Raw genomic sequence first — 26,733 nt, 5'->3', positions numbered from 1 at the left:
TATTCATCAGCAACATAAGTACATCTGTAGCATTCAATGTTTTGGTCCTTTCAACCAATATCAATCAGATGATTCAACCAATATCAATCAAGTGATTTAACCAATGCTTTCCTTAAAGACTTGAAGAGCCATGATTTTTGAGCTGGAATGTTAAGGTTGACTATGCATCTATTTTTATTTTGCACAGTAAGAATTCACATTTTTTTTCCCATCTCCATTGCAATGAGGCAATTATCATACGAGTTGGATCAAAGTCAGAGAGTGAGCCTAACACTGTCAAACAGTATCTTTAGTTTCATTCACAAACCAACTCATTATTTCTAGTACTAGTAAGGTGGCCCTCTAAATGTCAGGGGTACTTCAGATAGGTTGAATGATAAAAGGGGAGAATTTCTGTCTGAAAAGAATTAATTTGCTGGGCTAAGTGAGCATTTTATTCAGGCTCAAATATAAGATTGTCTCAGTTCGTGTGATGGTTATTGGAGATAACGTCATAGCTTTAAGGGGAACTGTGCTGCCTTCTGTTATCTGTACCTATAAGATATCTTTATTAGTCACATGTACATCAAAACACAGTGAAATGCACCTTTTGCATATACTGTTCTGGGGCAGCCTGCAAGTGTCGCCACGCTTCCGGCGCCAACATAGCATGCCCACAACTTCCTAACCCGTACATCTTTGGAATGTGGGAGGAAACCGAAGCACCCAGAAGAAACCCACGCAGACATGGGGAGAATGTACAAACTCCTTACAGACATTGGTCAGAATTGAACCTGGGTCGCTGGCACTGTAATAGTGTTATGCTAACTGCTACACTACCGTGCCTGCCACAGATATATTTAATGGGAATGAAGACTAGACACTAAGTTAAGGTGTCACACAATCTAGACCAATACACATAAAACAACCAAGCAATTAAAGACAAAGAGCCATTGATTTCCCAGTTTATTTTCTGTAAAAAGAGATCTGTGAATTAAGGCTTTAGTTAACTTCAATATAATTTTAAAAGGACTGATTACAATTAATGTTAGATGCAGATTATTGCAAGGGTCTAATGCCTCATAGTCACGTAGCACCTTCCCATTGTAACCAATGTGTGCCGCTGAGTTACATTCCATGTTAGAGTGCAACACATTCACAAACAGATTGACTTACAAAGTCTTTTACAGGGTAAATAAGCTCCCTTTTGTCGATTATAAACCTGCCTCAGATTTGTTGACAATTCTATTTTTAAACAGCTGGAAGGCATTTTATTGCATTGTCCTGTTAATCACATGATAAGCGCTACGCTGATAACATCCCATTTATTGAAGGTGGTGAGAAGACTGGATGATGTCAACAGGACTTCTGTCACATCTTGTTTCTGAGGCAGCTTCAGGAAATGGCCAAAGCCAAAAGCCTTGAAAAGATAAGGAGAGAAGTTAGGATAAATGAAATGTTAGTTTAGGTAGATGATGATGAACCCTGTAAATAGCAAGATATTTTTCCCATTGCTTTTTCTTATTTTCAGGCCATAATTAATCTGTTTATCTTTTTGGATTGTTCAATGCCTTTCATGCTTTTTTTTGTTTCTGTTCCTTCTGGATTTTGAGTTGATAGAAACACCTAAGACTGACAGGATGGTGGCCAAGTTCCTGAGCTGGAAATTGAACTTGAACCCCACCATCGCAACTGGGGGCTTTAAGTTCAAGTAGTTAACGTCCTGATCCTGATTCAGGTCCTGATGCAGGGTTTTGACCTGAAACGTCAACAATTCCTTTCCTCCCACAGATGGTGCTCAACCCGCTGAGTTCCTCTGGCAGATTGTTTGTTGCCTCAAAAAATGCTGACCTTGCCAGTGACGTCTACATCATGTGAGTGATTTAAAAAAGTAGAATGTGCTCTCATGGCCAGAGATGGGTACTCCCTTTGCAGAAGGTAATGGGGTAGGTATCCAGCTGGGTCACAGCCACAAAATTATGCTTCAAACACATTTTGAAAGCTACTTAAAACTATTCATAATGGCATTGGTGCATGCTGATGAGATTCTGAGTAAATTATATAATTTTTGGTGTGAAAATCTAATAAAACCTTCTCTACCAGTGCCCTTCCTGAACTAGCACAAGTGGCAGAAATTTCTCACTGCCCGAATAAGGATGCGGCCAATGTTGGTCCTTGAATGTGTGTGAAACAAGTATGGTGTTAGTTTAGTATAGTGATGGCTAATCAACCAAGTTCTTGTTCATCACTAATTCACCCTTTCACAAATGATATGTTATCACTGTAATACTTATCACATGATTTACAGGACAATATAATAAAAAGTCTTCCAGCAGTTTAAAAATGGATAAGTCAACAAATTTGATTCCATTTAATTTTTGAATTCCTTGATCACTTGAGCAGATTTGGACATTTCCTCCATATGGCAGTGAAATATGTGCCCAAACATTGCAGACACTTTGTCCCAGCACAGTCCTCCTCCCACTTTGGTAGCTTGCTAAGTGAGTCATCCTAAATTCCACTAACTTCCTTTGTGTTGAATGCCTTTCCATTGAAGCTCATTTGATTGTAGACAGTGGTTTCATTTCCTTCAGATGAACCCAGTAATTTCTGCTCAAAAGTTCATTAATGGCTTTTCTGCTCATTGAACTTAAAAGAAGGGTGGTAGTTCATGTATCATGTCTCTCAAACTCAGAAGGGCAGAGAGAAGGAACTGAGATTTTTGAGGCTGAGTGAAAAATAGCTTTGTCATGACAAAATATCAAGTGCTTGTAGGGAGCAAGAGGCAAATTGGATGGATTGAGGTCAGCAACAGTTGTGCAGCTAGTAGAGCTGCAGCCTCACAGCTCCAATGACCCAGGTTTGATCCTGATGCTGTGTGTGAAGTTTGCATGTTCTCCCTGTGACCATGTGGGTTTCCTCTGGGTACTCCGGTTTCCTCCCACATCGCAAAGATGTGTGTGTGTGTGTGGGGGGGGGGGGGGGGTACGTAGGTTAATTGACTACTGTAAATTGCCCCTCATGTTGGAGCCATGGTAGTGGTAATATCTGGTGGGAGCTGATGGAAATGGAGGGAGGAAGGATAAAATGGGTGAGGATAGAGTTGGTGTGAAAATATGTTGATGGTTGGCATGAACTCAAAGGGTCTCTTTCTGTGCTGTATCTCTCAATGACTCTCTGACAAAAGAAGCATGATAGATAAGAAGCGCTGTGAACCTAACAAAAGGTGATATTCAAAAAATAGATGCTGGAGATAACACAGTATTACGGAAGGACGCAGAGTTACAAAAGAAAACCTAATTAGAGTTGAGGTACAGCAGACTTCAGGATAAAGCTTAAAGGTGATGAAGAGATTGTTTCTAGCCTGGGCTAATTAGGGATGTGGATAGTCAAGTGTGTTGCAAGGACTAAACCTGCAGGATGGTTGAGCTGTCCACCTGAACAGAAAGGTGTGTTTAGAAAAGGATGTCAAGGCATATACTGTGATCAAGGAATAAGCCACATTGAGGTAATTAGTGCAGGAGCCTTGAAAACCAGATAGAACATTGAACAGTACATCATAGGAACAGGTCCTTGGGCCTGTAAATTGGCCATTGTATGATGTCTGTGCCGAGCCTGATGCCAAATTAAACTAATCCCTTCCGCCTGCACATGATCCATATCCCTCCATTCCCGGCATATTGATATGCCTGTCTAAAAGCCTCTTGAATGCCGTTATCATATCTGCTTCCTAGCAGTACACTCCAGCTGCCTATCACTCTGTGTAAAACAAAACGATCTTGCCTTGCATATCCCCTTTTTAAACTTTCCCCTTCTCACCTTAAAGCTGTGCTCTCTAGTATTAGACATTATACCCTGGGGAAAAGGATTCTCGCTCTCTACCCTATTTATGCCTCATAATTTTATAAACTTCTATCAGGTCTCCCCTAAGCATCTGACGCTCCAGAGGAAACAATCCAAGTTTGTCCAATCTCTCTTTATAGTTAATACCCTCTAATCCAGGCAACATCCTGGTAAACCTCTTCTGCACCCTTTCGAAAGCCTCCCTTCCTATAATGGGGTGACCAGAAGCATATGTGAAGCTAGCTTGCAGCTCAAAGACAGAGTTTGCCCAGTGATGTCTTTGAATTTTGGGAGAAGGAAGGAGGCTCCTTCTGCAATTGAGATGAGACAAGTGGCTGGCAAAGTAGGTGAAATCATTGGGAGAGATACTACTGCCAGCAACCAGCCACTCCCACTTGCTGCAGGCAAATGTGGTTACTACAAAATAGAACTTCTCGCAGATAGATTGGTACCAGCTGACTGGCGTGTGATATCATGATCCTAAATGTTAAGATAGTGAGCAGTGGCAAAGCCTTTCCCACTGTTTTGCAAACATGTTGAAGGGAGGGTGCACAACATGCACTGCCCCTTTATAAAACAGCCAAAACACTTTGACAGAGCACTAAGCTGTAGACCCTGGATTATTCAGCTGCCAAACTTTCAAGGACACAGGATCCTTGAATGGTTTTGAATATTCCTCCTTTCAAATACAATTGAAGATCAATGAAATGAGCAAAAGATGTGTAGATTATTAAATCATTTTAAAACTAATTGGTATTGGTTTATTATTGTCACTTGTACCGATCGTACAGGTCAATTCATTACACCGTGCAGTTGCATTGATGTAGTACAGAGTGCATTGATGTAGTACAGGTAAAAACAATAACAGTACAGATTAAAGTGTCACAGCTGCAGAGAAAGTGCAGTGCAATAAGGTCCAAGGTCACAACAAGGTAGATCGTGAAGTCATAGTCCATCTCATCGTATAAGGGAACCATTCAATAGTCTTATCACAGTGGGATAGAAGCTGCCCTTGAGCCTAGCGGTATGTGCTCTCAGGCTCCTGTATCTTCTACCTGATGGAAGAGGAGAGAAGAGAGAATGACCCGGGTGGGTGGGGTCTTTGATTATGCTGGCTGCTTCACCGAGGCAGCGAGAGGTAAAGACAGAGTCCAGGGAGGGGAGGTGGGTCTTAATTTAAACACTTAAGATTTTTAATAATTTAAAATATGTAAGGAAGCTTAATTGATTGAAAATAAAGAGTTAATTTCTCATATTTACCTTGGTTCATTGCAACTGTTGCTCTCTACTGAAATGAGTGGACTTTCTCTCCATGGAGCAGGTCTAATTTGGCATTGGCCCAACCGGCAGATTCCCCAGCACGGATATTGTCGGGGAATCACCAGTGAAAAGCAGCCGGCAAGTTTGGGATGTCCGCATTCCTGTGGGAATCTCAAGTTAAAGCAGAGAAATGTGAGCAGTGCTGTGTGGAGTTGCTGGCATTTCCAAGCAAGTTCACATAGAGTCACATTGTGTTTGTAAATAGCTAGCAGTTCTTCAAGGATAAAAAGATCTGGCACAGAAGATTTGTGATGGACATTGAGATAACAATAGAAAGTTGGGAGGGTCTGAGATGAGACAGATCAAAGGGGATAAAGGGACAACAAGCAGACAAGCATACCTTGAGAAGCACACATAAACCAGAAGCTGTGAACAGGCCAATATTAGTGCTTGGAGATTACATGGAATTTTATCTGCATATACTGTACTTCTGGGTGGGGCTACTAGTGGTGAGATGCTGGAACTGGAGGATGTTACCTGCATAAGGAACTCCAGTACATCGGATATATCAGGAATGGCTGCATTCAGAGCAATTGTTCATTTCAAAATGATAAGAGGTGACTAAAAATTGAAGTTTGCAAGGCCTCTGGACCTTTTGGACTTGACGGGTTGAAGACCTTTCTTGATGCTTGAGTTCATTGCAATATGACTTTCTTTAATTCCTCATGTAGAAAGTCAGTCCCTTATGTCAGTAATATGAGTGTCATCCATATAGGGAATAAGTGCAGCAATATGAATGATGCTCAATCTGGTCATCAGCATCATGGCTGTTAAATGATGGAAGATGTTACCATTCTAAAAGGAATTGTACCAATATCTTATTCTCATAGAACCACAGAGTCAGACAGGACGGAGGTGGACCCTTCAGCTCACTGAGTCCACACCAACCATCTACCCACTAATCTTGTTTTACTTTCCACACATTCCCATCAGCTCCCACCCAATTCTACCATTCATCTACTGGGAGAATTTACAGTGGATAGTTAACCTACCTCATCTTTAGGGTGTGGGAGGAAACTGGAGCAACTAGCAGAAACTCGGCTATCACAGGGAGAAGATGCAAACTCCACACAGACAGTACCAATTTCAGACTTCATGTATGATAGAACATACTTCGAGATATTCTATTATCGCTCCCTGACTTATAAAGGCAACTGAGGATTGCTTTAAGCTCCATAGGTGCCCAGATATGTTGAAGTTACGTTTTTCTTGTGAATGCTGCTTATCTGATGCTATGTGCCGGTGATGCTGCTGCAAGCAAGTTTTTGTTTTCATTGCACCTGTGCATACATGTACTTGTGCATATGACAATAAACTTGACTTTGAGAGGAAAAGAGATGTGATAGAAGGCATTTCTTGTCCTAATGCCAATGAGCGAAAATTATCTTGAAGATAATTTTGGAACAGATGGTCCGTTCCTGGGACACTGTGCACCAGACTGGTGCCTGAGCAGGTCACAGTAGTTGGTGACTAATCTCTTTTTAAAAAAAAAGATACCCTTGCTCAAATAGAGTCTGATTACAGTTGAGCTCTAACTGGCAGACAACTCAAACTTTATCCTTTGTCCAAGTTACTCAACAACCAGTAGTGTTGGCAGGTCAGTGGATCCTGTTGATGCAGTAGTATGTCAACTGTAAGATACAGAAACAGGCCATTTGAACCAACTGGTCCATGCCCATGTTTATGCTCTGCACACAGTGGCAGAGTTTCTAGAGCTGTTGCCTCACAGTGCCAGAGATCTACGTTCAGTCTTAAAATCAGGCACTGTCTGTGTGGAGTTTGCACGTTCTCCCTGTGACTAGCTGAGTTTCCTCTGGGTGCTCTGGATTCCTCCCACATTCCAAGGACATGCAGGTTGGTAGGTTAACTGGTCAATGTAAATTAGCCCTAGTGTGTAGGTAAGTGGTAGAATCTGTGGGGAATTGATGAGAAAGTGAGGCAAAAAAGAAAATGGAATTAGTATAAATGGGTGGTTAATGGTCAGCATGAACTCAGTGATTGAAGGGCCTATTTCCATGCTGTTCCTCTCCATGGCTCTTTAACACCCCCTCTCATCCTATTCCCTGCAATCCTATCCACACAATCTTTTCTTCCTTTCTCCTTCACGTGCTTATAATTCCTCTTAAATACAACTTCTGTCATTCACCTCAACATCTCTATGCAGCCCTATTTTTCTGTAGCTGTGACACTTTTCTCTGTACTGTTATGGTTTTTACCTGTACTACCTCAATGCACTCTGTACTAACTCAATGTAACTGCACTGTGTAATGAATTGGCCTGTACGATCAGTATGCAAGACAAGTTTTTCACTGCATCTCGGTACAAGTGACAAAATATACCAATACCAATGTGGGAACAACTTTTAGGAAACAAAATTTGTCTTGTTTTATCTTTGGTGACCATGTTATAACTGTGGTCGCTATGTTGCTCTCTGCCAGAAGAGCCAATATCCTCTCTCTATGTGCTGTGTTGAAATAATTTTAAAGACCACTATCAGGTCAACCCCTCAGTTTCCGTTTTCTACAGAAAGGTGACCCAGCCTGATACTGGTTATCGTTCTTTTGTTCTCATAAATCTATTTTGAACCTTTTTGTCCTCCATGTTAGATAACTCAGTGCAAAAGGGAAGTGTTGATCCATTTCCTCTGCCAGCATCCTTGAGTCATAGAAAGATGCAGCACAGAGCCAGGCCCTTCGGCCCACCGAGTCCACACTGACCCTCAACCACTCATTAATACTAATCCTACATTCTCATCAACTCCCCCCACCCATGATTCTACCACTCACCTCTACACTAGAGGACAACTTACAGTGGCCAATTAACCCGCATGTCTTTGGATGTGAAAGGAAACCAGAGCACTGAGAGGAAACCCATGTGGTCACAGGGAGAACGTGCAAACTCCACAGTGCCTGAGGGCAGGATTGAACTCTGGTCTCTGGTGCTGTAAGGCAGTGACTCTACAAGCTGCACCACTGTGCAGCCCTTGCTTGAAGGATGAGTGGCAAGTGCTGTAAATACAGATTATAGTTGGTCATCATATTGGAAGTACTTTTGGCAAAGAATAATAGCTTGTTGGGTCTATTTTGTGGTGAGAGTGCTCACCTCTTGGCAATAAGGTCGCTCACAAAGAGAGAATCTTTATCACTGCAACACTCCCCAAGCGTTTTTGGGTTAATATTGAACTGCTGTACTGATGCAGCTACCATCTTTCAGATGAAATGTTAAGCTGCCTACTTTCTCAGGTGGAAATTTAACACCATTAGCCCAGGGAAGTTGTCCCAATCAATATCCAACACCTAGTTCACTGTGTAAGTTTACTTGCTGTTAAGTGCCTTGAGATATGCTGTCGTGTTACATGTATATCTATTCCGTTTTTTTAAATTTTTTTCATTTGACAGTTTGGAAAATCAAAGTTGAGTTTATTGTCATATGCACAAATACATGTTTGCATAGGTGCAATGAAAAACTTACTTGCAGCAGCATCACAGGCACATAGCATCAGATAAGGAACATTCACAAGGAAAACATAAATTAAATATACACAATTTTTACAAGAAAGAACATAATCAGAACAAAAAAGACAGTCCATTTTAGTGCAAACTGATCAAAGTTGTCACTTGTTAAAGAAATATGCTACCAATTAAAAACAACAGTATGGAGAGAGAAACAGAGTTAACATTTCAGTTCAATGACCGATCATCAAACATCGTTGATCTGAGGCATTAATTCTGTCTCACTGTTTCTCCAAGGGTGCTGCCTGACTGTTTGAGTATTTCTAGTATTCTCTGCTTTTATTTAGGATTTCTGGCATCCACCGTTATTTATTTTTTGATGAATATAATCTATCCCTGGAGCACTTCTATGTCTTATGCCAGGACACGGCTGTTATGTATATAACTCCATTCAAACAATCACACAAGCTGTGTAAAAGCCACACCTTTGCTCATAGTAGCTGGAAAAGCAACCCCGTCCAGAGCAGGCAAACCTGCTCAATGATGGTCCATATTTTGGATTCAGGAATGTTTGATTTTTTTTTGAGAAATTTTCTGTTCTGTGGACATTTAGCAAGCATCTGGACTCAACCCCATTCTGTATTGGTAAGATGAAAGCTTTCCCTCCCTGTTGGCTGGTAAAGTTTTAAAACTCAGTTTCTCTTTCCACAAATGCTGCCTGACCTGTTGAGTGTCTCCGGCTTTTTCTGTTTTTATTTCAACTTGCCCACGTTTCAGGTCAAAGACCCTTCATTTTTATTTCAGATTTCTAGCATCTTCAGTTTTTTTTTATTTTGTTTTGAAACTCTGGACATTTGAGTTTGGGCTGGTCCCAGTCCAATGTCAAATAAGAGGTGTTGGAGGAGGAGAGAGGAAGTGATGCATGGAATATGAGAAAAAATATAAGGAGCTGTTTCACACTTTATGAAATGAGTTTCTACTTGCTATATTGGCTTTGGGACTTGCTGTTAACAGTAGCAATAAGGAAATAAGCTTGCTAGGTCATATTCCTGTTCATAAACAGGAACGTGTTCCTTGGTAAATCAATGAATATAATTTCACTTTTCTGAAGCCACAATCCTGTAGTTTGTGGCATGGCTATTGCTGCTGGCAGAAGCAAGCCACAAGTGATCATATTTCTGCAATTTTCTTCCTGATCTTTCTGGGTTCAACTGAGTGAAGGTCTGGAAGAACAATGGCTGGAAGTTTCCTCAAGGAGATCTGCTCAGCAATTGTTGAAACTGATGAGAAGCCTTGAGGAAGGTAACCGTGTCTGCGTGAGTTCCTCTGGGTACTCCAGTTACCTCCTACATTCCAACGACGTACGGGTTAGGAGTTGTGGGCATGCTATGTTGGCGCTGGAAGAGCGGTGACACTTGCAGGCTGCCCCCAGAACACTCTCAGTAACGCAAAATGACGCATTTCACTGGGTGTTTCGATGCACATGTGACTAATAAATATCCTATCTTATATCCTAAAAGCACTGGGAATGGCTTTTAAACTTAAAGGATTTTATTGTATTTCAAGCTTTTAAGAGTATATCAGTGAGGTTAGTTTTGAACAAATGATTCACCAAAAGCAGATGGACTAGATTTTAGCATTGGGTACAGATTAGCTGGAGGGAGAGTCCAGTCTGTACAAATTTCTATGATTTAGGCTCACCTGTATCTCAGACTTGAGATACCAGTTTGATTCTGCCTATCTATAGGTAGGTAGGATTGGTATTGGTTTATTATTGTCACTTGTACCGAGGTACAGTGGAAAAACTTGTCTTGTATACCGTTTGTACAGATCAATTCATTACACAGTGCATTGAGGTAGTACAGGATAAATACAATAACAGAATATAGAGTAAAGTGTCACAGCTACAGGGAAGTTCATTGCAGGTAGACAATAAGGTGCAAGGTCAAACAAGGTAGATTGTGAGGTCAAGAGTCCATCTCATTGTATAAGGTAACTGTTCAATAGTCTTATCACTGTGGGATAGAAGCTGTCCTTGATCCTGGTGGTATGTGCCCTCAGGCTCCTGTATCTTCTGCCTGATTCTTGGCAGATCTGACATCTATGTAAGTCAAGTTTGCATCCTTTTGAACAAGGAAGGAAATCTTTCATGTAGTGCAGCCTTTATGTGCACTACACACAGCTAAATGTCCATGGAAACCTTTCATTTTCAAAAAAAAAACATGGACAATGCTTTTTCTTCTAAATCCTTGGAACATAAAAGGCAGTAATGTACAGAGGAACCTGGATGTATACAGCAGCATCTAATTCCATGAGTTTCATTGACACCAGCGTGACAGACACCACCAAGTACTTGTATAGAAGCGGCCTGCACGGTAAGTGAAATCCACTGTGTTGCTAGTTCAAGGGGGCTTTCCATTGAATCTGGGACCAGGAACTTGCCTCAGGAAGGTCAAGATTATGTTAAGTATGGACCCCCTTGCTCCACTCTTCCCCAAGGCCTTCAACTTCTTACTAAACAATCGCAACCCTGACCCAATTGTGACTCCAATACCCCACTCACTCCCCAGCAACTGTTGCTACCCTGTACACCCCTCCTCCAACAGCCAATTGAATGTCCACCCCTACTCCTCCTTTGGTTTCTTAAGATTTGTTGGAGATTGATAATTCTTATAGTAGTATATAACTGTAATTACTAATATGACTGATATTTGATCATCTGTATTCAAAATAGTATCTAGAGACAGTGGAGTAACTACATGAAAGATTGATAAGGATAAAAACAGAACTCAGAAATTGCCAGAAGACACTGGATAGATCAGCATTCTTTTCTCCAGAGGAGTGATCTGGTATTGGTCTTTATAACTATGACAAGCTGACATAGGACAGCTGGACAAGATGTTCTTTTTAACTTTGTAACAGCGGTGTAGGAAATAATGGAGCTAAAGAGTGATGAATACCCAAGGTCAAGGTTTTAAAGGAAGTATCTGATGACATTGATTTAACTGTAATCTTGTTTCGGATATTGTTTCTTTAGATTGGAAAATTTGTACATCTTGTTGATACTTGAGAGAAGTAAATTGGGGAATGTGGATCAGTTCACCTAACATCTCACGACATTTAAAAAAAATAGTTGTACATGCAAAGACATAGAGGCTACGGGCCAAGTATTTGTAGATGGTGTTGGTACAGATGTGTACTTGATGGTTGGCATAGACAGGGTGGGCCAAATGGCCCTTCTCTGTGCTGTGTGGCTCCATAACACCAGTGGCCAGGAAAATACTGGAATTTTAAATTAAAGGTGCATTGACTTAACACCTTGAAAATTCCCTGCTGATCAAATAAAGCCTGGTTGATCTTTTTGAAATAGTGGCCAGATGAATGTTTATGAGTGTTATTTATAAGTACTTCCAGAAAGCATTCCATAAAATTGAGGCTACTAGTTAAAATTGAACACAATGATGAAACTGGTTATGAATCTGTCTAAAGAACAGAAAATCGAGAGGAAGGATATTGAGCAAGTATGCTATTCAGCGAGGTATGGTGTCCTGAAGAATCCATATTAGGGCCTCGCTTGTAAATATTCATGGCTTAAATGATGGGAGAGAAAGTCACATAGCAAGTTTGAAAATGAGATGATGAGTAGCCCGATAATAAGGACAGCACAGCTAATAGAGTTGCTCTTACAGCACTTGAGACCCGGGGTCAATCCTGACCTCCAGTGCTGACTTTGTGGATTCTGCACATTCTCCTGTGATGTGTGGGTTTCCTCCAGGTGCTCCAGTTTCATCTTACATTCCAAAAGTGTGTGGGTTGGTAGGTTAATTGGCTGCTGTAAGTTGCCCTTCGAGTAAGTGGATGGTAGAATCTGAGGGGTAATCGATGGGCATGTGGGGGAATGAAAAATGGAATTAATGTAGGATTGTTGTTGGTCGGTGCTGACTCGATGGGCTGAAGAGCCTGCTTCCATGGTGTATGTCTCCATGACTCAAAAAAGGCACTATAGATGGAAGCAGAGCAAATCAAAAATTGTTAACAGATGGGCAAATAGGGAATACCATGACAAATAGATTTCAGCAACTGTGAGATTTTGGACCTAAAAAGGAGTATGTTTTAAATTACAAAGAGATGGAAATTGTGGAAGTCCAAAGAGGTTTAGAGATCCATGTATATAGATCTCCAGAAATGTCCTGGGTGTACATAGGGTGATCAGAAAGACAAATGGAACTTTGTTTTTTATATCCATAGGGATAAAACACAGGGATCTAGAAATTACTTTGCACATGGAAAGAAGTGTTAAGTCACTGGTTTCTTTCAGGCAATTTTTTTTTTTGACAACTCACTGCTGCAAATCTCCGTAAGGTGCCATGTGTTGCAGAACTCTGAAAGATTTCTTCACTGAGGGTGGAGTGTTCAATGAAGCCAAGCGGTTGGCTAAGGGCTGTGATCTGATGATAGTGTGAAAGTGGAGGATCAGCATGTCTGTGGGCAAGGGTTGCACAGTTGGGATGGGAGTGGAATGTCCCCAGGGGTGGGAGAGGGGTTGCAGCATATTGAAAGGGGGGGGATTTAAGGAGATCAAAGTGAGTGTCTACCTTTAAAGGATCTATTGGAATCAGTTTCCCAGGGATAGTTGGCCTGGTAGGTTCTTTTAATGCTTAAAGTTCACAGGCATTGTGAAAGTTTATTTCTGCAGGGACACCGTGCTGCACATATGCATATTGAATTGGAGAGGGAGGTGCACTACCTACTACTATTGGTATTGGTTTATTATTGTCACTTGTACCGAGGTACAGTGAAAAGCTTGTCTTACAAACCGGTTGTACAGGTCAATTCATTACACAGTGCAGTTACATTGAGTTAATACAGAGTGCATTGATGTAGTACAGGTAAAAACAGTAACAGTACAGAGTAAAGTGTCACAGCTACAGAGAAAGTGCAGTGCAATAAGGTGCAAGGTCACAACAAGGTAGATTGTGAGGTCATAGTCCATCTCATTGTATAAGGGAACCATTCAATAGTCTTATCACAGTGGGGTAGAAGCTGTCCCTAAGTCTGGTGGTACGTGCCCTCAGGCTCCTGTATTTTCTACCTGATGGAAGAGGAGAGAAGAGAGAACGTGCCGTGTGGCTGGGGTCTTTGATTCTGCTGGCTGCTTCACCAAGACAACGAGAGGTAAAGACAGAGTCCAAGGAGGGGAGGCTGGTGTCCATGATGTGCTGGGCTGTGTCCACAACTCTCTGCAGCTTCTTGCGGTCCTGGGCAGAGCAGTTGCCGTACCAAGCCGTGATGCATCCAGATAGGATGCTTTCTATGGTGCATCGGTAAAAGTTGGTGTGTTGCAATGGGTCCAGGTTGTCTGGTAGGCTGGAGTTGATGCGTGCCATGACCAACCTCTCAAAGCACTTCATGATGGTGGATGTCAGAGCCACTGGTCGGTAGTCATTGAGGCATGTTACCTTGCTTTTCTTTGGTACCGGCATGATAGTGGTCTTCTTAAAACATGAGGGAACCTGAGACTGAAACAGGGAGAGGTTGAATATGTCCACAAATACTTCTGCCAGCTGATCAACACAAGATCTGAGCACGCGGCCCGGGACACCATCTGGGCCAGGTGCTTTCCTCGTGTTCACTCTCCAGAAGACTGATCTTGCGTCCTCCACTGTGATCACAGGTTCAGCTGCGTTGGTGGCTGTCAGGGTGGATGGTGACAATCCACTGCCCTTTTGTTCAAAACGCGCATAGAATGCATCAAGTTCATCAGGAAGGGATGCGTTGTTGTTAGCTATGCAGCCCGACTTCGTCTTGTAGCCTGTTATGGCACGTAAGCCCTGCCATAACTGACGGCTGGTCTGGGACTCTATTTTGAGTCGGTATTGCCTCTTGGCATCCCTGATAGCTTTTCAAAGGTCATACCTCGATTTCTTGTACAGATCAGGATCTGTAGATACTAGATACCACAACAAGATGTGGCACAGAAATTGAAGCACAGACTTTGTTCAACTTGCTTTTCAATTACATTGATTTCTTTATTGAAATTAGATTCCATATCATGCTACCTGAAATGGCACCAAAGAGTTGAGGGCAGCAGAGGTCAGCAATGCTCATATTGGATGGCGGGGCAGGCTTGAGGGGTCTGGTGACATACTCCTGCCCCTGTGCTCTTGTGTGGATTTAGTTTCTCAATACTACTTCTCTTCCAATCCAGTGCTTCTCATTTTAAATGCAGTTGTATAAATATTTGTCACCACTGGGCTGAGGTAGACATACAAGACCTGAGGTAGACTACAAGCCAATCAAGGGTAATGGAAACCGGCAGGAAAGTGTTCAGGCAAGGATCAAACCAGCCATAATCTTATTGAAGGGCAGAGCAGGCTCGAGGGGCAGAGTGGCCTCCACCTGCGCCTAGCTCTTGTGTTCTTATGTATTGAATTAGATCACATGGCACAGGTCCCTAGAGCCAGCAGGACATTCGGTGAAGTTGCAGTAAGTTAATACTTCCTGAAAGACTCGGGGTCATTCTCCTTACACCAGGCAGAAAGAAAAGTAGAGCTTAAGTTTATAAAGAAAAAGCAGAGTGACAGAAACAACAGATGGGCCAATGAGCTTTTCCAGCACAGACCTGGATACTGTTGGGGATATACCCGGGATCCTGGGGTCCACTAGTCCCTTTCCCCTTATCCCCACTTGTCATTCTTTCACACCCAGCCCCAACCAAGCACGTGCCTAGAATATTAGTATGTCCATTTCTCCCCATGTAACTGAGAAGTAAGCTGCACAAATAGAGTCGTGTTCTGATGCTAACCTTTTATTCTATCTCAACAGGCCACAGGAGAACATTCATTTTGTTTTCTTCCTCCCACTTCCACTCTGCCCCATCCCAGTATTTCTGCTCCATCTGGCTGCCTCTCCGTCTCGTTCTTGGGTCCACCTCAGACTTCCTGTTTTTTGTGGTTGGGCATTCTTTTAATTTAAAACCATTTCTGTCTGCTAACCTGACTGAAAAATAACTACCATCTTTTTCCTTTTGTTCTGTGTCACTTTTCTTCCCTCCCCTTCCCCTCCCTCCTGAAGACTACCACTTGCTTGCACACAGCTCTACTGGCACAAGGTATGCTCTTGGGACTGAGTTGGCTATTTGACTGTAGTGATAGATTTGTACTCTGGCACCTTAGTACATTTATGTTGTTGATGAAAACAGAATGTATTAACCAGAGAAGTCTGTGCTGGATGGCCAGATAACAGAGAAGAGCTCCACCTTGTGGTACTTCCTGCTATATATACTATGCTTGAAGTTATCCATGGGATATCACAGCGTCATACGAACATAAGCAATAGTAGTACAAGTAGGCCATTCGGTCCTTCAATTCCTACTCTGCCATTCTTTGTACATCATGGCTGTTCTTTTACCTCATTGTCATTATCCTGCATTAACCCTTAAAATCTAAAACTGTTGACCTATACGGTGTGTGCTCTGAACTGTGCTGACATTAGCAAGCACAAAATTTCCTTCACTACTGTGTTAAAACTGATCTTTTAGTGATAATTCGTGATGGCTCTTGCAATTACTTCCATTTATATAGCACCTTAACACAACATAAACATTCCCAAGGAGTGATATTAAACAAAATTGAAGTCAGTTTATTGTCATGTGCACAAACACATGTCTGCACAGGTGCAATGAAAAACTTAGTTGCAGAAGCATTGCAAGCACATAGCATCAGATGCACGCATCATGAGAGAAACATAGATTAACAACATAAAGGATCAAAAATTATAGTAGAAAAAGCACAATTAGAAAAAAAGAAACAAAGTCCATTGCAGTGCAGTGTTCATAATGTTGCTATACTGCGGTAGTGATTAGGGTTGTGCAGGTTGGTTCAAGAACCAAATAGTTGAAGGGAAGTAGCTGTTCTCGAAGCTGGTGGTGTGGGGCTTCAGGCTTCTGTACCTCCTGCCCGATGGTAGCTGCAAGAAGATGGCATGGCCCGGATGGCGGGGATCTTTGATAGATGGTGCCTTGATAGGCTTGAGCAACATAACGAGATAGTGGAGCAAATAACCAAAAGCTTGGGCAAAGAAGGAGACTATAAGGAGCGTCTAAAAGAGGGAAGTGATGGAGATGTTTAGGGAGGAAATATCCTGTGCTTGGGGCCTAGACTGGTGAAGCCATGACTATCACTGATGAAACAATCAAATTTGCGGATGCTCAAGAGAACAAAATTAAAGGAGATTCAGGGTAGACAGAGATTATGAAGATATGAAAAGACCAAGCCATTTGATAATTTTAAAATTCTCATCCTTTTTAAATACATGAGTTGTCAAACAGGAAGCCAGTGTGAGTGGGGACAGGAGAGCTGGGTGAATAGGACTTGGTCTGAATTAAGAGCATGAGCGGCAGGGTTTTGAGTGGACTTCAGCTTAGAGTGTAGGACAAGGAAGGCCTATCAGGAATGCATTGAAATAGTTCAGTATAGGGATAACAAAGCAATGGACTTCCTCAGGAGGCTGAAGAAATTTGGCATGTCCTATTTGACCCTCACCAATTTTTATCGATACACCATAGAAAGCATCCCATCCGGATGCATTATGGCTTGGTATGACAGGTGTTCTGCCCATGACTGCCAGTAACTGCAGAGAGTTGTGGCCACAGCTCAGCACATCATGGAAACCAGCATCCCCTCCATGGATTCTATGTCTATACTTCTCGCAGCTTCGGTAAAGCAGCCAGCATAATCAGTGACCCCACCCACTCCAGACATTGGGCAGAAGACACAAAAGCCTGAAAGCTTGTACTACCAGGCTCAAGTACAGCTTCTATCCTGCTGTTTCAATACTATTGAATGGATCTCTTGTATGATAAGATGGACTCTTAACTTCACAATCTACCTCAATATGGCCTTGCACCTTATTGTCTGCCTGCACTGCACTTCTCTGTATCTGTAACACTTTATTCTGCATTCCGTTATTGTTTTTCCCTTGTACTACCTCAGTGCTATGTTGTAATGAAATGATCTGTATGGATGGCATGCAAAACAAAGTTTTTCACGGTACCTCAGTACATGTGACAATAATAAACCAATTTACCAATTTAATTTAAATGGGACAAGGTAATTTTTATCTGAAGTGATTTTACATACATCATACTTTGACTGGTCTGAAGGTGCAAGTAATCAGACTCTGGATACTGACACATCACATCTGCCCTTCCGTGTTGTCACTCAGGAAGAAGACAGTGAAAAACAGACAATCTTATGTTTGGTGACCTACTGAAATAAACTGTCAGGTGTAAAAGTGCTATTAGGCATCTTTCATTGGGAAGCAATATGCTGGTGAGACAATAACAATGAAGTTAACTCATTGGGATAACCAGAGTTTCACTGGTGGCTTTTTTACCTTGCTTTTACCTCATTCATATTTTTTTTCCAGAATGGCAGCCCGCACTGAGCCTAGCTGTTGTCCACTGTGCAAACCTAAAGAATAGAAAACTGTGCCAGAGGTTTGAAATAAAATCCTATCCTACGATAAAGGTACGTTGTTGGAGTATTGCTTTATGAACGCTGATATTAATGACAACTAATAGAGGATATGCTTCTACTAATATCAGTGTAATTAATGTGTTCAGTTTGGATCCAAAAGTTCTTCAATTAAATTAAATTTGCTGAAAATGACCCATAAGTCCCATTTAAAAACTGGTGCTAAATTATTGTACCCTTTGACCATCTGGGGAGGGTTTGTACACAGATTCAGCCTGCATTTCAGTTCAGGTTGTCTTTATCTTTGCACATTGAGTGTCATTATAAGGATAAGTTTAAAACAATGACCCTCACAGATCATTGGGCCCATGTTGACTCACAGGATGGCAATCCCATTAGTCCCATTGCCCCTCTTATTTATTTATTAGTCACATGTACATTGAAACACATAGCGCAATGCGTCTTTTTGCATTACTGACAATGTGCTGGGGGCAACCCGCAAGTGTCACCACTTTTCTGGTGCCAACATAGCATGCCCACAACTCCTAAACCTTGCGTCTTTGGAATGTGGGAGGAAACCGGAGCACCCGGAGGAAACCCACGCAGACACAGGGAGAATGTACAAACTCCCTACAGACAGACGCAGGAATTAAACCCAGGTCACTGGCGCTGTAATAGTGTTACGCTAACCGCTACACTACCATGCCGTCTTCAGCCCTGCAACTTTTTTCTTCCCATGCCCCCCAACTCCCCTTTGATTCTTTTTATTGCCATTAACCCATAATAAGGGGTAGCTTATGTTATGCAGTTAACCTACCAGCACATCCCACATGGTCACAGGGAGAACATATAGTCTCTGCACAAGGCAGCATCTGAAGCCAGGATTGACCCCAGAAGCAGCGGTACTACTGCTCTGTGTGAGTGATAGTGGGCAGGCACAGATAATAGCCTAAGCTGGTCTTTCTAAGTTGTAGTGAAATGCTGATTAGATGGAAGAACCCAGTTTGTGTGAGGATTGATCACTTGAAATTCTACCATTAGTTCACATGGAATAAAAATGTACATCAAGGGGAGCTATATCACTGCTGTGGTGATCAAGGCTATGGACAGGGTGCCCACAACCACCTACCTCAGTCTCCTGAGGTGCCCACAGAAGAGTTTTCAAGTAGGCAAACGCATGCTTCGCATAGAGTGCAAAAGGCTCAGTATAGCTCCTGAACTGCAGCCAACCTCATATTTTCAGCTCAATAGGGAACAGTATGTTAGAGCTTTGCCAAACCATCACTGCTCAGCACAGCCTCCTGCAATCCAGTTAAAATATTGCCCTCAATTAACTCTGTTTACAACCACGTTTAGTTACTCTTCCCTGCTTTCCCCATTAGTAACTTGGCTCTGGGATGAGATTATTCTGAATAATGACCACTTTGCTTTTATTACTTAAATCCAGCTGAGTAGTGAACAACTGTCCTGAACAGTTTCTGCAGAACCCCCCCCCCCCGTTGAGCTGGAATGAAAATTTGGCTGCAGTTCAGGAAGCTCACTGAGTCCCTCTGCTCTTGTACGGTCTATGAATTGTGTGTTTGCAGATTCAGAAATTGCCAGAACAGGTTCGTGTCTGGAAATACAAGAATATTGCCAGTATAGAACTCAATATGAACTTGGCAATGAGGGAGTGGGACTGGAAATTATGGACACCTCAATTACTCAGTCATTCTAATTTGATGAATCTTTGTTGCACAATTTGATGTAACCAATTATGCGAGCTTACTAATTCAGTTTTATCCCATGGTATCACTTTATTCAGGTGTTCCCATCCTCTTCCTAATGCATTATATTGCTTTCTCCTCTGGATCATCTTTTGATAGGCTTAGCACTTTTAACTTTCTATTTGTTGGAATGCAGTTAACCAACAAAGTCTATGTAGACCCATGGGCTGAGCTGATTGGACTAATTCTCATCTGTGGCTCTCCATCCTCACCATTTTGGAGATGGAAAGCTTTGATTTGCTGTATTCCTTCAACATTCTTGCATGGCTTCCAAGAAGTTAAGACACTCAGCAAGTTAGGCATTCCATGTATGGCAAGAGCCAGCACCAACTTCAGTGTGAGGTATCCCACAGACGAGTATGGGCTTCATCTGCATATGACTGACATATGCATGGCCTGTATGATGTTCCTCTCTGAGCTGGAGAGCTGATCCCCCAAGATTTGTCCATTGCATTGAGTTTATTGTCCATCCGATACACTTCAAAAGTGTACCTCAGGAGTTCTGCTGAACATTTTGCCAATTAGGCTGCAGAGCCAGTGAGCTGGGACAGTGGTAAGTGCTGGCCGGTAACAGTCAGTAGAATAACACACTAGGTACAGGCACTTCATATATAGGGATACCTCACTCCCAATGTCACAAAATTCATCTTTGTTGTAGTGCCATCTCTGAACAAAGCAGAGCTAGTTTGTAAATCAGAATATCAGCAGAGCTTTGAGAAATGACCTGAAATTCAATGATGTATTGCTTTCGTATACAGTTGGGTTCCAGGAAAAATGCTCATGTTTTTGTGCCGTGGCTGTTTGTTACTGGTGTAATGTAACTGTGCCTTTTGCTTCCAGTCACTGCCTTCATGACAGTTTTATTTCATCTTTTCCCCCAGCTGTTCAAAGCATTTTCAAAACCGTCTTCCAAAGAAGAGATCTATAATGGTTAGTACATGTCTATCATCACTTTCCTCCACAGTTCACTCCCACTATTGTGCTTATGGTCCATTTGTGTGTTGCTAACTCTGCCTGTTTCCTTTCAGTTTTTTGAACAACTAATCAGAGGTCTGAACCTATTCACACAGCCCTGCTGGGTAAACAGCAAGTATTGCCATGTAGAAATTGTGCTGTACGAGAACACTAACTTGGTCCCATGAAGCAATGTGTTCTCCTGGATCCAGTTATTTTCCATCTGAGCTCCTTCGCCATTCACCTGCCTCCTCCAGTGCATCAAGTGGGTTTGTTGAGGGGAGACCCCTTAATGTCAGGGACTCCTGCACTTACTGCCTTTAGGAAGCATCAGTGGAACTACTTGACATTTGAGAGCTGCTGAAGCCATGCATCATCGACCATCACAGTGTCCATGGATTTATATAGCTGGAACTATAAAATACCTTTATTAGTCACATGTACATCGAAGCACACAGTGAAATGCATCTTTCTGTGTAGAGTGTTCTGGGGGCAGCCCGCAAGTGTCGCTATGCTTCCGGCGCCAACATAGCATGCCCACAACTTCCTAACCTGTACATTTTTGGAATGTGGGACAAAACCAGAGCACCCAGAGGAAACCCACGCAGACACAGGGAGAATGTACAAGCTCCTTACAGACAGTAGTGCGGAATTGAACCCGGGTCACTGGCACTGTAATAGCATTACGCTAACTGCTACACTACCGTGCCAACTAGAACTGAGGATTTCTCCTTACAGATTCCTCTTAGGCCACAGCTAACCTGGTGAATATGCTAAGTGCCTGAGGACTCTTAGGTACATGGATGAGAGGGGATTGGAGAGGTATGGCCCAGCTGCAGGTAGATGAAACTAGGCAGAAGATCAGATTGGCATAGACTAGATGGGCCAAAGGGCCTGTTTCTGTGCTGTACTACTCTATGGCCCTATGATTGATTGAGGCAGGCAATTCTAAGGTGGCTTTGCAAGCATGAAAGGTCAGCCTGCTTAATGTTCCCAAACCCACCATTTGTAAAGGTATTAGCATCCTTATCCAACATAAGGGGCTGTGGGCCCAACTATTGCCACACTCATGCACACAGAGTCTGGACATTGCCACTTCCTCCCTGAGACCAGGAAGAGTACATGGTGGAAAGTGGTCCATCCATGTGGGGTGGCAGGTGAAAAACATGCTCTGAAAATGAGCTGTAAATGTTGAACAGAATAGGCAAAGATCCACACCCATCATCCCCCAAACCACCCCCCCGCCATTATCCAATCTTCAACAAGAATAAGGGGACAAGGAAGAAGAAAATTAAAATTTGGACACCCCCTACAAAGCATATTCTGGGAACTCCTAACTGGATCCAACCAAATAACTGGATCAGGAATCCGATGGCTTGTAGGTTACAGATAATAAGTGAAGGATGGGGTGGATACGGATTCTCCCAATCTTTCATGATATTCTTGGTAGATTATCAACAGTCACTCCAGAGAAAGGTTTGGAAAGTCATGTTGCTGATGCTGAGGAAATGACTATCATTGGCTGTTTGGAACTCATCTCAATTCCCTGTGTATTCAAGGAAATGTATGTCCCAAGTCTCTGTGTGGGATGAAGTCAAAAATAAAGACAAAACCTTAAAATCGGAACACAAGGTCAATGACAGGAAGGACTTCCTTGCACAAAGCGTCAGTGAAATTTGGAGTGGCCTTAACCCAAAATCTGTACACAGCTGGGAGTTAGTTAAAACAATTCAAACTGAGGTTTGATGGATTGTTGACAGGTTTTAATGGTTACAGAACAAAAGCAGAGAAATAAGTCAGTGGAAAACAGGCTCCAGTAATTCACTCCTGTTCCATTGATCCATTGTAAGACTTGTACGGTCTGTTTGGAGATTTTTCTCCTTTGCAAAATACAGAACATTTGCTCAAAAACTTGATTTAGAATAAATGACTAAATGTACAACATGGTCATATGAATTGGGAGTTCACAGTTCAATGCCTGATCCACACTGAATTATGTGATTGGATGAAGCTGCATGTGAGATTATTCTCATGCCTTGAGTGAAGGAGAGGGGGTTAAATGGGCAAGTATCTACTTCTCATCAGGTACCCAGTAATCCTTTTGTAAAGTGCATGGTATGTTCATAGTGCTGACTATGGTTGCTTCCCCTCCCAAACCCCCTCCCACCACTACCACCCTGCAATCATAAGGACCTTCAATGCAAAATAATGTTCTTTTAGAATTAGAACCTTAGGTTAATAGCCAAATCCCGTAGAGAAATTCAGAGCCACTGGCTGGAAAACATGGGCAAGGGGTGGTAAATTGGAAAGTAGGGGTTGGCTTTTATAAGCATGGAAATTTTAGGAAGAAGGGAGGTTGTTTTTTGGAGGTCTTCCTTTGTGTTAGAAGGTTGCACGTTCAAATTGTACTTCGGGCAATGGAGTGCAAAGCTTTGGCTGTCATCTCTGGGCAGTACTAAGAGAGAGCTGCCTTCTGAAGTAAACGTACAATACTCCATTAGCACTACGCAAATAAGAAAGGAAAGTTGGGGTTGAGGGTGAGTAACCAGGTCCTAGCCAAACCAAATTACTTAATCACTTATCTAGGATCTTCATATGTATCAATTGGCTTCGACGTTTCCTGCAGTACAACAGTGCCTATACATAAGAAAGGAGCTTGTGCATGGTAAAGCACTGCAGAATAGCTTGAGATTGTAAAGAGTGCTGTGTACATGCAATTTCTTTGTCCATTCTAGACTGGGAAGAAGTGACTTGTGATGTCTTTGGAAAGTATAACGATACTGACTTGGACTTGAAACAAAGTCAAATTTTCATCATTGCTGGTCTAAATCCTGAAACTCACTCCCAGCAGCACTGAAGGATGCCTTCACCAGAAGGGCTGCAGTGGTTCAAGGAGGCAGCTCACCTCTACCTTCTCAAGGGCAATTATGGATAGGCAATAAATGCTGGCCTTGTTGACAACACCCAGATTGTGAAAAATTAATAAATAAAAAGGTTCTCAGATTAAAAGTAAAGATTTGTGGAAGAATGAGGAGATCTTTGAGTCCTAGATTAAGTACAGTGGGAGAGAGGGAGAGTGACCCATGCAGCACATGATGAGCTTAAAAGAAGTAAAGCTAAAAGTTCAGAGCCAGCATGACCAAAGTTTACTCAAAATGATAGTGAAAGGACAAAAAGTTTATGAATTTGATGTGAGCAAAAATCAGCCATCCTGAGGCAGGTACTCTCACAACAATTAAGATGATGAGCACTTGAACCACCAAGGCATGAAAGGGCACAGGGTAAGTGCTGGAAAACAGGTATAGGTAGACACTTGATGGTCAGCATGGACTCGGTGGGCCAAATAGCCTACTTCTGTGCTGTATAGCTCTATAAGGTGGCCAGCTTTTTCCTGAAACCAGCTGAAGAGGTAGTGAGGATGGCTGGAAACTTGCAGATAACTGGGACAATCTTGAAACCTTGACTGAACCTGCATCCGAGTATTGGTATTGGTTTATTATTGCCTCTTGTACTGAGGTACAGTGAAAAATGTCTTGCATACTGTTCAAACAGATCAATTCATTTCACAGTGCATTGAGGTAGTAAAGGGTAAAAACAATAACAGAATACAAAGTAAAGTGTCACAGCTGCAGGGCAGGTAGCAAGGTCATAACAAGGTAAATTGTGAGGTCAAGAGTCCATCTCATCATATAAGGGAACCGTTCAATAGTCTTATCATAGTGGGATAGAAGCTGTCCTTGAGCCTGGTGCTATGTGCCCTCAGATTCCTGTGTCTTCTGCTTGATGGGAGAGGAGAGAAGAGAGAATGACCAGGTGGGTGGGGTCTTTGATTATACTGGCTGCTTCACCAAGGCAGCGAGAGGTAAAGACAGAGTCCATGGAGGGGAGGCTGGTTTCCGTGATGTGCTGGGCTGCGTCCACAACTCTCTGCAGTTTCGTGGTCCCAGACAGAGCAGTTGCCGTACCAAGCCATGATGCATCCAGACAGGATGCTTTCTATGGTGCATTGATAAAAGTTGGTGAGTGTCAAAGGGGACATGCCAAATTTCTTTAGCCTCCTGAGGAAGTAGAGGCGCTGGTAAACTTTCTTAGCCGTGGGATCTACGTGGTTGCACCAGTACAGGTTATTGGTGATGTTCACTCCAAGGAACTTGTAGCTCTCAACCTTCTTGACCTCAGCACCATCGATGTAAACAGGTGCATGTACACCACCCCCTTTCCTGAAATCAAGCTCAGCCAAAAGCCCCAAGATAAAGGGATAAGGAATGGAACCATTGAAAGAAGGTGATTGCCCTGCTGGTTAGATTATGCTTTCCAGTGATGTGTTCCATCAGTTCCTCTCCACTTTGTGAAACTAGTTCATGATATTATTAGTGCAATGTTATTAGCTCAAGGGAGCATTCTAATTTGGAGAATTAAATAACATGTTTTGAAATGCATCTGATTGGGTAATCCTCAAAGCTTACTGAGGGAGTGGTTCGATTGTACTGATTCTGTTTGCTATGTCAGCCAATCTCAGTACTTCAGACACTGTCAGACCTTTGGTGTGGCTTGGCTTCTTGATCCTGCAAGCAATACAGTGGTCTCTCCTGGAAAGTGAGGGCAGAACTGTAGATCATTATTATGACGTACTTACACCTCCTGTGCAATAAACCAGCTGTATCTCAAGCAGAGGGGAAAATTAATGGCAGAAGATCGGGAAAGAAATAGGGGAAGACCGGTTCTCCTATTTCTTGAAGACATCTAGATCCTGCACTCTGCTCTCACTGAGTTTGCAAGGAGGGCAAGTCTCCATGCCAGGACATCCAGAGAGGAGCCTGTAATTACCTCTTAGCCATGCACGCACTTTAAAACAGAAGATAGTGGATAGTAATCAGCACCCCCACTCTTTTTCAACCCAGGGCCATGTGAAGGACTTGCCATTTGAGCTGACAGTAAGGGCATAACATGGTATGGAACTTCAAGACAAGTCCAAAGGGAATTTTCCTGTCTTCTGAGTGAAAGGATAAAGCTTATTGTTTTTAATGGGCCAGAAATGCAAGTCCTATTACGAAGTCACATGTGATTAATTAATCTTAGTTCCTTGTTTCTTTTCCCTGAATCTTTCATGGGGTACATGTGAGCCAAGAATTTTTAGAATTCCACACTTCCAGACAAGGGATTAGGTTCATTAAGATGAAACCTGCTTGATTTACCATGGATGCAGATCAGATGTTCGCACCAGAGGAATGCTGGCTCTCTTTGTTTGGGAGCCAGAACTAGCTCTGTTGTGTACCACAAGCAGCAGGGTCCTGTGGATCAACACCGGAAGAGCCAGGGATCTGTTGGAAGGTTTGCATGCAGCCCACCGTCCCATTATCGTTGTGCCCTTGGTGCGGAGCTCTTGCTTCTCATCTCATTTCACCTGAAAAAAGCACATCCAAAGTAAAAGGGAAGAATGAGGGAAGTTCCTGCTTAAATATTAAACTGGCAGCTGCAGACAATCTCTGCAGTAATACAAATGAAACTTCTAGACTGTGAATCCTTGGCATGCTTCCATGGGATAGACTCATTGGAAACTGACTGGGGGCAACACTGCGCATAGGGACACTGTGTAGTTCTAAACCTAACTGGGACAGTGTAGGTCACTCTCTTTGGTAAGGCTTGAAGGAGGAAGAAGCTGGCCCTGATATGTACCTAGGTTTGTGCCTCTACACCCAGACTTTATCAATGGACACCCCACGTTTGTATATGCAGATGGGCTACTTTATTGTTTAGATAAAACACCTGGGCACATCAACAAAAAGGGGCAAGGAGGATATTACTGTGGCACAAATTTGGAAAATCCTTTTGAGCACAATTCATTTTACTGAGTTCACTACGCTGGCGTAGGTGGAGGAACTATGGTGCACACGACTGGAAAATAAATCCCAGCCAAGCTTTGTCGAAGTTGTGTGCAGAGCA

At 42.5% G+C, this 26,733-nt stretch overlaps 1 protein-coding gene across 1 annotated transcript in view; it reads left to right on the top strand.

Annotated features, from left to right (window-relative positions):
* qsox1 (quiescin Q6 sulfhydryl oxidase 1) overlaps nt 1–26,733 on the top strand; it is a 120,607-nt gene that overhangs the window by 17,851 nt on the left and 76,023 nt on the right. Inside the window, 2 exon segments of the mRNA XM_052010852.1 lie at nt 18,024–18,124; nt 20,718–20,766. Of these exon segments, the coding sequence (XP_051866812.1) occupies nt 18,024–18,124; nt 20,718–20,766 (150 nt within the window).

The sequence above is a fragment of the Pristis pectinata genome, chromosome 3 (genome assembly GCF_009764475.1).
Source record: "Pristis pectinata isolate sPriPec2 chromosome 3, sPriPec2.1.pri, whole genome shotgun sequence".
Classification (NCBI taxonomy): Eukaryota; Metazoa; Chordata; class Chondrichthyes; order Rhinopristiformes; family Pristidae; genus Pristis; species Pristis pectinata.
Note: the sequence above shows the minus strand (reverse complement) of the source record. Positions and strands in the feature narration are given on the sequence as shown.